The 12664-nt window shown below is 35.2% G+C and overlaps 1 protein-coding gene across 1 annotated transcript in view; it reads right to left on the reverse strand.

Annotated features, from left to right (window-relative positions):
• Positions 1-1083: 1083 nt before the first annotated feature.
• Positions 1084-12664, reverse strand: part of LOC145673572 (uncharacterized) — a 38375-nt gene continuing 26794 nt past the window's right edge. Inside the window, exon 2 of the mRNA XM_081743413.1 lies at positions 1084-6634. Within this exon, the coding sequence (XP_081599539.1) occupies positions 5371-6634 (1264 nt within the window). The 3' untranslated portion in view covers positions 1084-5370. The remainder of the gene's footprint in view (positions 6635-12664) is intronic.

The raw sequence follows: 12664 nt of genomic DNA on the forward strand, positions 1-12664 counted from the left end.
TATATATATATATATATATATATATATATATATATATATATATATTCATATGGTGTGTCGGGTATGAGAGAGAGAAAGCTTAATGCTAACCTTCTTGATGATCTTTTAACATGCTTTACGCACTTGGTACCCATGGGTCCTGGCTTGATTCTTCTCAGGAAATCAAGAATTTAGGTGCTGAGACAGTTTAAGTGCTACTTAGAAAAAAAAAACGAGTTTCAGACCGAAGATTTGATAAGACGGGAATTATGGTTATTTTAAGAGAAATAATGTTCTAAACTTGATTTCAGATTGAGTCAGAATTCACACAAAAATATACTCCCATGGAACTACTCTTACAGGATCACCGGAATAGATAGCCTGCTGGGTTATTTGTATCTCAAAATTAGTTCTGATTGTGAACTAACACATGTTCAACATTTAACAATCAAAAGTATATTAATAGTACTTCTTATGTCCAGATATAAAAATTGTGCTACTATTTTTACATTGAAAATTCTTAATAAATAAACTCCATGGTTCTGGATAATCACAATAATAATTTAAAACACATTTTTCTGTTTATTAAATAATTCATTTTGTTCTGGTCAGAAAAATGTGTTTTAAAATGAAAATTCTTGTTTCAGTTTTTGTATAGATAAAAAATCATTTCTGATTATTTACTAGGTAAAATAATGGAAAGTCAATTATTTTCCTAAGGCGATTGAAGTTTTCGACATTTTTTGAAGACTAAGTTATTGGATGCTTGGTCTATACCTAAGCAGACACGTGATCTTCAAACCTTACAACAAGTGTGCTACGCAAGGAGTACAAAATATGCTCTTGCAAATGCTAGGAAGCAATATACGATATGTTTGAAATAGCTACTTCTGGAGTACGTAGGTCCGCATCCAGGATATCTGAAAAGGTGTTTGATTCTCTTAGACCAGCTTTTTATATCTTGTTGAATAATCACCTACATAAAGAACAAAGATGGAATCCTGTCCTTAGCAATTAACTGATATAGGTTACCAATCATAAACGGAGAAATATAACAACTAGGGTTCGAATCTCTATGACCACCAAAGTTGGAAATGTGCATGTTTTATGACCGAAAAAATAGCAAACTATGACTTAAAATGTGCTCAAATACACACGAAGTAAATCTTTTTTACTGAAAATTTATTTAAACTTGAATTTTTAACAAATATATTTCTAAGAGTATCATTTGTTAAGACATTTACGTAGTTAGTTTGGCCTGAATGAATATCTGTAAGCTCTGAAGAATAGATCACAGCATATTACTGACATTATAAGACAAAAGCTGGATGACCATCTGCTCATTCCTAATGATGAGAGATATCTATTTGAACGAAAATGAAACCCGTCTAAAATATGATCAAAAATAAGCATTTGTATCACTTCAAGCCAACAAGACGTTACGCCAAAATATGGTTCAAATATGTGTATATATAACAAACAAAAACATTTTTTTGATGACAACATTCCGAAATATGTTGATATCTAATTATACATATAAAAGGATAACAGGATGATGATATCACCTCATAGAAATCCGAGCGTTAATGAAAAACTGTATTTGTAATTTGCATCTTAACTCCGATGTTGTGACTGCTTTTACAACATAATATTCAGCCGACGTTTGTCTCTGATGAGGAGACAGAAAATATTGTACATTGATTTCAATGTCACTGTTCGTTGAAAAGCGTCTCAGATTATTTACTGTGTCCTCTGTCATAGAAAAGAATGGTATGCTATGCTTATCTTCATAATGTACCCGCAAACTCTTTCCGTAATAATTTACTTTTTTCCGCAAATATGGAGCCAGGCAGTATTTGGGCATGGAAATATAGGAAGAATTCGCACTATACACAGCTCATTTACAATAGACGATTCAATTTTTAAAGTTGAAAAATACAGAAGGAAAGTATTTTATTAATAACTAACAGAACAACTAAATGCTCTTAATTTTTCATATATGATTGTTTGGCAAACTTATGAATCTCTGGAAAAAATGATGTACCCGGTAAATAAGAACTAAGCCGTGGTGAGGTGGCACGTTCTTGGGTGTCCCAAACCCCTTGATTAAGGCACTGTATTCGTACATTGAATCTCCACTCGACGTATTTAGGCATATGTATGCTGCATGTGTTGTGTCTTCTTATTCATGCCAATTATCTGTTTAATTTCAATTATAACTATAATAATGAATGTGTATGTGTAACTGAATGTGCAGAAATTAATGACATTATCGATGTCTTAATAAGCGATTTTTTTTAGTTCAGTTGGTGAAGGCAGCCAGTTGAAAATCACAAAAAAGAAAAAAAATCCTTTCGAGGACATTTTTGATGTTTAAGTATGTTTACTATATTTTTGACAAAAAAAAGAAAGGTTTATTTGTAGGTCAAAAATTGTGAAGCAAGTGGACAAAATAACCAAAATTGAAGTCAATTTTGTACATTCAATCACGTAAACACAGTCACTCCTATTATAATTTAATTACATGGAATCTATGTATTCATAATTATACAATCACGCTTTGCCTGCACGTGTTCTAGAATTACACGTATTATAGGCGCGTGTAATTGGTGTTTAATTCTTGGTTTTGTAGTAGATATTTTCTTGAAGAGTAAAGCCAAACCATAGCGTATATACTTTTTTCTTTGTTATGGAAGATTTTTAAAATGTAGTTGAGTGATTCTTAACAGTCGTTTAGTTATTTAAGGTATTCCAGAGTTAATGTAATACAAATATAATATCCGCGTAAAAATCAAAAATCTGATTGCTGAACTACATTTTACAATGTTTCTACAAGTACTGCTCGATTGGTATCCATTTTTATATAGCTTTTATTGTAGAATTTAATATTCTTATTATTTGATTTTTGTTTCCAGAGGTATGTTGATATAACGAGCTGTGTTTTACCTGTACAGACGTCGGATGTAGCCAAAATTAGAGGCGTCTTTTAAGGGAAAGCATTTCGGTAAAATCAAAAGGTTTTTTGACTGGATTTAAGGAAAGAAAAGCAACCTCTTCTACTGAATTAATGTTATATATTGTAATATTAAAATATACGTTTAGTGGATGAGTTCGACGCGAGAAAATTTTAGTTTTCCAGGTATGATTTCCCTTACGATCTGCCTTTAATTTGGACATTCGACGTCCATTCACATTCATAGCCACACACACACACATATTGTCTAGTAGACGTCCCTCTATATACTTATGAAACGTCCCTCGATATAAATATGAATCGTCCAGTGGACGTGCCTCTACATACCTAGGAACGTCCAGTGGATGTACACTAAACGTTCTTTTTACCTGCGTTTTACGTCTATGGCAGAATAATGGCCGTCTGTGTACGTTCATAAAACTGTTACTGACATCCACACGCCATACATTGCACTTTTATACAGGTACGTATCGGGTGTCGACTGGGCACACATTTGACTTTTTGAAGGTTTACTGGACAAATTTTTGACAAAAGATTTACCTCTATTAAGGTTCACATCGATGACAAGTGAACGTCTATAAACGTACACATTGATGTCTTCATGGCATATACTGAATATCTACTTACGTCCGTAATGTCCCTCACTGAAGCACTGGCTCTCCAAAAAGCGGACATGTAATGGACATTACATGTGGTACTATTAAGATCTATACAAACTTTCAGTGGAGAAGCTCTTAGTGTTCTGTTAAGGTACACTACATGTTCATGGTGAAGTATTAAAGGATGTTTACTTTCTCATACACGGAGTTTGCACGTAACATGTTGATCCATCTTACATTCATACGACCTGAATCGGCTAAATTCCTGGATCATATTTGGACGTTCCTGTGCTGTGTGTGTTTTGCAAAATTTGAATTTGCGAGCAAATTTTATAAACTCATGGCACTTGTGAGCTTTATAACCTTCATCTTTTAATATCATTTGCAGTGTTTCATCTTTTCCAAAATCTTTCTTCTCCAAACTCCTTCGATATCAGCTATCTCATTAGTGTGTGCTAACATATGCTTTGCCAAAATTGAACTTAAACTAAATCTTTTTTCACACACTGAGCTCTTTTTCGTTTGTTAATTAACGCCTTCTGCCGAATGTTAGTTTTGGACAAATTGTTTCCTACATTTTTGGCATGGGAGCTCCCTCGTGGCTAAGCGGTTACCATACGCACCTTTTTTGTGGGAATCCCGGGTTGGATTCCCGGCGGTAGCTCGTCGCTTAGATAGCACGCTAATAAGAAGGTCAACATAGTCTCCCTGCCGAGCGGGACGTTGAAGTCAAAATTAACTCCCAACTCTTTGCTTGGATGAGAATTTTCATCTATATATAGTAACGTATGTATAAACAATCAAGCTTGCCGAAATATCTACTCACAGTCTTGCTGCGCTGCGTATGTGCGAAGATATGTATAGTTAAGTTTGAACGTCGACAAAATCTCCCACACCGTTGGCGTAAGTAATGTTTTTAACAAGCATGTATCAACGTACGTTTAACCAAGTTTGATCGTTCACTGAATTTCTTTCCACTCTTTGCACATTTGAGATTTTCCACCTGTATATATTAACATGTGTGAGCTGAATTTATCTTCGACTAAATTTAGTCCCACACTCTTGGATTGTGTGAGGTTTTTGACCTGCATGTATTAACATGTGCAACTAAATTTGAACGCTGACAAAATTAGTATCCACACTCTTGGCATGTGTGAGGTTATGTACCTGTATGTCTTAGCATGTGTCTAGCTAAATTTGAACGGTGATTAAATTCGTTTTCACAGTCTTGGCAAGTCTGCGCTTTTTTGCACCAGAATGTAGTAACATGTGTGCAGTTAAACTTGAACGGCGATTAAATTTGTATCCACCCTCTACGCATGTGTGAGATTTTTCACCAGTATGTATTGACATGTGTGAGATTAAATTTGAACGTTGACTAAATTTCCTGCCGCACTAATGGCATGTGTGAGGTTTTTCACCTGTATGGATTTTCATGTGTGTAGCTAAACTTGAACGCCGACTATATTTGTTCCCACACTTTTGTCATGTGTACGGTTATGTACCAGTATGTTTTAACAAGTGTCTAGCTAAATGTGAACGCTGATTAAATTTGTTTCCACATTCTTGGTATGTGTGCGGTTTTTTAACAGTATGTTTTAGCATGTGCCTAGCTAAACTTGAACGGTGTTTAAATTTGTTTCCACACTCTTGCCATGTGTGAGGTTATTCATTTCTATGTATTAACATGTGTTTAGCTAAATATGAACGTAGACCAAAATTCTTACCACACTCTACGCGTTTGTGAGGTTTTTCACCTGAATGGATTAACATGTGTCTAGCTAAATTTCAACGGTGATTAAATTTGTTTCCACAGTCTTAGCAAGTGTGCGGTTTTGCACCAGTATGTAGTAACATGTGTGCAAATAAACTTGAACGGCGAAATTTGTTTCCACACTCTACGCATGTGTGAGAGTTTTCACCTGTATGTATTGACATGTGTGAGATTAAATTTGAACGTTGACTAAATTTCCGGCCGCACTCATGGCATGTATGAGGTTTTTCACCTGTATGGATTAACATGTGTGTAGCTAAACTTGAACGCCGACTAAATTTGTTCCCACACTCTTGGCATTTGTGCGGTTTTGCACCAGTATGTTTTAACATGTGTGTAGCTAAACTTGAACGCCGACTAAATTTGTTCCCACACTCTTGGCATGTGTACGGTTTTGCACCAGTATGTTTTAGCATATGTCTTGCTAAACATGAACGACGATTAAATTTCTTTCCACACTCTTGGCATGTGTAAGGTTTTTCATTTCTATGTATTAATGTGTGTTTAACCAAATATGAACGTAGACCAAAATTCCTACCACACTCGTGGCATGTGTGAGATTTTTCACCTGTATGTAGTAACATGTGTGCAGATAAATTTGAACGGTCATTAAACTTGCTTCCACACTCTATGCATGTGTGACATTTTTCACCTGTATGTATTGACATGTGTCTAGTTAAACTTGAGCGCTGACTAAATTTGTTTCCACAGTCGTGGCATGTGTACGGTTTTGCACAAGTATGTTTTAACATGTGTCTAGCTAAACTTGAACGCCGACTAAATTTGTTTCCACATTCTTGGCATGTGTGCGGTTTTGCACCAGTATGTTTTAACATGTGTCTAGCTAAAATTGAACGGTGATTAAATTTGTTTCCACACTCTTGGCATGTGTGAGGTTTTTTATTTCTATGTATTGACATGTGTTCAGCTAAACATGAACGCCGACTAAATTTCTTACCACACTCTTCGCATGTTACATTCTTTAAACCTGTATCTAGGACCATCTGTGTAACCGAAATTGAAGAGTCAATTAATCCCTTTAAACACTCTTGGTTCATGTGAGTTTCTTCACTGGTATGTATTAACATGTCTCTTGTCAAATTTGAATTTCGACAAAATACTTTTTCACACTTAGGGTAAGGAAAATGTTTAACACTGTCATCTGTTAACGTACGTCCTGCTGTATGTGATCTACTATTTCCAGGGTTAAATTCCTTGCAAGCATGAGATTTTTCATCTGAATGAGAAATTATTACCTTTTGTGTTCTGAACATATTCGCTTTTGTGGAGGAAGAATGTGTATGAACCCTGTAACAAATTCAGTAAACTAGAAAGTGGAATCTAGGTACACTATAGGGAACAACAAGCAACAAAGAAATGCAGAAGATTGCATCTAAAATAAAAAAAAATTTTGCATTTTCAATGTGAAACTTTTCAAGGTAATCATAAATTTTACAATTTCGAAAGTGCTAAATCTCCTAACTCATCAAAACCAAACTTTCAGGAGAGCAATAAATCTGTTCTGCTTTTATACTATCTTACATGCGATATCTAGGTTTTAAAAGTTAATTTTTTCACGTTTTTTTTATCGGGTTTTCTTTTACGAGCTTTCAAACGCACGTAGAATCAGATGTGGGGAACAGAATGCAACCGAAACCTAAATTCCATGAAAAGTGGAGATACGAAGTTTTGCAATTTCCCCCGATAAACTGATTTATAATACTATTGTAATATTACATAAAATCTTTTAGATATTAAGACCTATTGAGGTGTTTCAGTATCATTTCTACTCTCCAAAGAATAGGATGTCCTTTCATTTGAAATCTCAAATCGTATCTACATTTATCTATCAGTTATCGGATTTAACTCAAATACATACTAACATACACTATGGAATGAACATCTGATTATTACAGGTGAAAATGGTGGTACGCTCTCACAGACACTGCTTGTGTACTATATCATTAATTTTTGTGCTATATAACATTTAGTAATTGCGCGAGACTTTTGCAATTACAACTACCATAAACTGTTCGTATTATGACAAAGAAAGAAAACAAGACTATAACCATTTAAAAAATTTTGCACAAAATACGTAATTTCAAACAGCATACTAATCTCTACTAGTGCTTCTAATATCATTTGTATGCTCTGAGATATTAAGTTTCAAACCCTTATGCAATCTTTAAGACTATTGATATACATCTAAGTGAAAAAAACACTCTTCTTAAATAAAAACTTTTGAGAATGCTACGCCCTGAATATCAAGAAAATGAAAGAAACTTGGTATATATTTAATTATAAAAGAAAAGCAGCTCTACTATTTGAAACAGGTTAGCTATTTTGTTGAGTACCAAACTTTACCTGAGTTTTTATCATGTTACTTTCATTCAAATTGGTATCATAAGGAGAGAAGGAGGATCAAGAAATATACGTCAAAGATTATCAGCTCACGTGTCTCTCTTGTTAAAGAAGGAAAATTTAACATAAGCTTATCGTTCAAAATAAACGGTTGCATGCATAGGTGTACTGGAAAATGCTATAATTAAGAGGTAGAATAATAACATAAAACATAACATTTATCAGTACTTACAGTTGAGCTTTTCTGCTATAATTTCAGGAAACGTGTGGATAGCTTGAAAGTATACTTAAAACAGATGAGCACTCTGTCTCCCCGTTTTGTTACTCTTTATTGTCTTTTTACGTTACTATTATTAGAATCAGAGTTTTATGAGTAACAGAACACTTATAAATTCTACGCCAAAGCAGAGTGTCTGACAAGTGGATTACGTTACGAAGATCAAACTTACAATATACGAAGTCCGAAAATAAAGTAATAAGAACATTGTTCTAGCTTTTTCTGGCAACGCTGGAGTGTAAAATTGTCGCCAGCCTGTGGCCTTGGGCCTGCTCCAATAGCACAGCACGTGGCACGCACACGTAATATTGTCCAGTGCACCGCAATTTTTGTCTCTATGAAACTTGGTGAGACTGCCTCGGTAACTTACCGGAAGATTCAGAAGGCCTTTGGAAATAAACTGTTATCAATGGCAGAGGTGTATTGTTGGTACAAAATGTTTGCGGAAGGCGGAACAGAAATCGAATATGAACATTGTAGTGGGCGACTCACAACAATATGAATGGAAGAGAGCACATAAACAGAGAGAGAGAGAGAGAAAAAACTTCTCTCAGAGGATAGACGATTAACCGTGAAAATGTTTGCGGATGAACTGAACATAAATCGAGAAAATGTGCGTCTGATATTAACTACCTCGCACAAGTTTCCTCGCCCCGTTTGTAGTTTAAGTTTCCAGGGTTGCCATCACCAGCTAAAAAAATACATTCTTCTTACGTTATTGTCGGGCCTCGTAATTAAAGTCTTTACTGAAAACCAGTGGACAAATGTTATTGGCTTTAAGGAAGGAAAACGGGAAATTCCCGTTGTTTCCTTAATACATAAAATTACCATATGATTAAAATTCGAGGGCAGATTGTAAACCACAATAATTTTTTTCTCCCCAGGTATTCCAGCTGGAATGGTGAAATTGCATGACGAGAGAGGTTGAAATTTGCACTAGAGAGATTTCTTTGTTTTTCTATGTAGCTCTAGCGACACAAACTTGAACTACGAAAGAAATGTGGAGTCCTGTTGCTGTCCCCACATGTGAAGAGAAGTCAGTTATGCTTAGATTTGAATGAATCAAAGGCCATACAAAAAGACAAAATGACTGTAACATGCGTCCCGTATATAGGGACGATTATACGGACTGTTGCAATGTTTCCAGTTATTGTGGATTCCGCCACACTCTGGGCACCCGGTAACAGCTTCAACAAAGCAGATTATCAGCGCCATCCAGCCACCAATTCCTAGTGACCCTCGTGTGCACCTGCGAACCTTTTCGCAGAAATTCAACATATCCTATGCTGTAGTGTACGACCTTGCTCAGGACACGTTGCAATTCCGTAAAGTTGGTGCTCGCTAGGTTCTTAAGAACCTGACAGGTAACCACGAAGATCAGGGAATGGCGACATGCTTGGATCACCTAACGCGTTATGCCATCTGTAAGCAATCGTCAATGGTGATATGTCTTGGGCATACTATTAGACGCCGAGACCAAGCCGGTCTTTTATGGAGTGGAAACATACTGGTTCCCAACACGACAAAAACTAAACGTCATTCAATTTGCGAGAAAGGTGCTTGTGACAGTGTTCTGGGATGTTTGGTATTTTATTCGAGGATTGGTTAAACACGGGACCACTGTAAATGCTCCAGCCTAAATTCAAAATTTGGTTAATGTTGCGCCGTGAACTGCGTGACAAACGCCGCTACAATACTGCTGACAACCTCAAACTTCATCATTACTGCCAGTCCACAAGTCTCTTTTGTTCCACACTTTCACATCCCTTTGGTCTCATGAAGAAATTTCCCACCGGTCAAAATTTGCGATAGATGAGGAAGTGAAAACAGCAGTCCGCACATTCCTATACTCCACCGTAAATGACTTTCACGAACAGGGCAACTTGAAACTGGTGCCACGCTGATAGAAACGTATTGAGAAAGTTGGTAACTGTACAAAAGTGGATCTAATACGTAACTTTATTCGTGCTTTGTTTGGTTTTGGTATATTATTTTTTTTTGGGGGGGGGGAGAATATTGCGCGTTGCTTTCCCATCTGCCCTCGTAATAATATGTATTGCACTGATATCCATTACACATCATCTGAGGCAGTTTAGTGATCACAGCTTTGCCAGCATATAAAAAAACTAGCATACCTACATTTCCATTGGAATGTCACGAAAAATTATTCAGCTGTGAACACATATATATTAAACACAACAAATAGACTAGTTTCGGTATTCTAATATGGGAAACGTCTAAAACTGAAGAAGGTCTCGTGGCACAAAAGTTTAAAAAAAATTCAGGCAAACAAAGTATTTTCATCATTTTTCATCTAAATAACGCAATTTCCCGTTTACTTATGTGAAATGGAAAAATATGTCACAGAATCACAATTTCTTCTTGAGTAAATCTAGTTCAAATTACCGATTTTGTTCTCGAGTTAATACACAAAAATGTTCAAGGGAGAACACCTTGTGGAAAATTTTTCTTTAGTACATCTACATAGTTTTAAAGGTTTATACATGGTATAACCTTTTGAACACGATAGAGGGATTGAAAATTATGATACAATATTCTTAATGTTGTGATTAACACTTAACCTATTATATATAAGTTATTAAAAGGCTGAAACTAGAAAAGAAGTAAACATTTAAAATAAAAAAATTAAAAAATATCTTATTTCGAGGCTTCGCCAACGCATTCTGAAGAAAGTAGACATTACGCTTATATTTTCTTAGTTAAAGTTTCTTTTTTTTTTTTTTTTTTTTTTTTGTAGAAATGCGTCTTAAAAGTGGTCAATACTTCAATCCAGCCAAAAGAAAGATTGTGAAAATGCAACGATCCTGAGTTAGTGTACAATTAGCTTAACCTGGCTGTATATACCGAACGATCTGTGGAATTCAAAAGCTACAGTTAAGCATTGGTATTTTTGACATACTGTTGTAGAGATATAGCCCTCACTATCAGGTGTTTGTTTCGCTGGCTACAAGCAAAGAGCTTATTGTGCATACGCTCACGAAAGCATGAATGAAGACCTAAAGAGTTAAATATTTCCAACAGACCCGAGTTGCATTAGAAGTTTTGAAAGTAATTTTTGCTGTTATTTTACCTGCATATGTGAAAACTGAAGAAAATGCAATACACTCTTCATCGTTAAACTTAGGTATACATACGGTAATATACAAAACACAGACACCCTGTGATTAAGTGGTCCCGTAGGCTCATGGCGTCAGAAAAAAAAAATCATCTCTACTGGGTATAATCCACGATTAAAACAAGCTACCCTGGATTCCTATCACCCACATTAATAGGCTCCTGTAGTATAATAATCTCTTGTCGCTTCTGATTTACAAACCCGCCTACATAGTTTTATACTTTCAGAAGAATATTATAATTCCTATGCATATTTCTGTCGTAAACAAAGTGAAACAATTAGCTTAGACATTTTGATTGCATTACTTACGTAAATATATGTGATAACTTTCTTTTGTAAACATCGACTACGCATTTAACGACGTGAACCTTCATTTACTTCACATAACGTTAAGTAACTTACTCAAATTTTGTTTTGAAAATTCGTAGGTCTTCTTTCCTGCATGTTATTAACCATCTATATAATACAATATATTGCACAATGTAATGTTATTCAGCTTAATTAAAGGCGAGATAGTTGGATAAATGATTTTTTTTCAACGTAATATTGCATGGGCATTATTTACAGTTGAGATATCTTGTGAATCTGGTCAACAGACAGTATCTTCTTTCTACTCGATTGCAAGTAATGTTTACAGGCCATATGTTAAAAATACAACTGTAGCTGTGTGATAGGTCTATACAAATATCTACATTTATCTCCATGATTACATCAACAACTATCAGTTACATAAATTACTATACATCCAAAGAAAATTTCTTGTACATCACATCACTGGCATTTTGCTTTAGAATTTTACAAGATGGTAAACTTTGGTAACACACACACGAATAAAATTCATTGAACGGGACGAAAGTTTACTGATATAATTACACATGTACTAATGAATATACCATTGCATACCAAATAATGTGACCCAAATTAGAATCGATCTCACGACCTTACACTTGTAAGTCCGGTGCTTTACCGCAAGTTAATTCAGAGTTGTTTTGACGTATGATTACTGTCATACTAGAGGCCGTCGAACTCTTCAGCATGGCTCTAATGACACGTCAGAACGACTCTGCATAACGCCCAAAGGCTTTAACTTTTATTTATAAATTACTTAGCAGAATGATACAAGCGTGCAAAGTATTGCGTACATATGAAAATGAGGAATACAAAGTAACTGAAAATCTCATCGATATATTTTGTTTACAGTAAGAGAACTACAAATGATCAAGTAAACGAGTTTGTAAAATACTTTTAATTGATTGAATAAGTGATAGAATGTTAGCTAACCTGTGAGATATACAAGGTAAATGTCGAAATGGTAAGAACGTGGCGTGGGTAATACATATATCATTGTCTTAACGACGAATTAAATATCGTTGCTTTACTTTAGGATAGTAGTTAAAATAACAATAACTGGTGGCACTGGAAAAAGAAAGGGTGAAAGCTACATCTCGTTCAACAATTCGCACGTCTACCACATATCTCTTACACTGCTCGAATTTTTTCACCTATGACTAGTAGTCAACCTAGTGACATACATCAGTACCAATACCCAAGATAAACAAGTAAA

This window comes from Thermobia domestica, chromosome 16 (genome assembly GCF_964235325.1).
Source record: "Thermobia domestica chromosome 16, izTheDome1.hap1.1, whole genome shotgun sequence".
NCBI lineage: Eukaryota > Metazoa > Arthropoda > Insecta > Zygentoma > Lepismatidae > Thermobia > Thermobia domestica.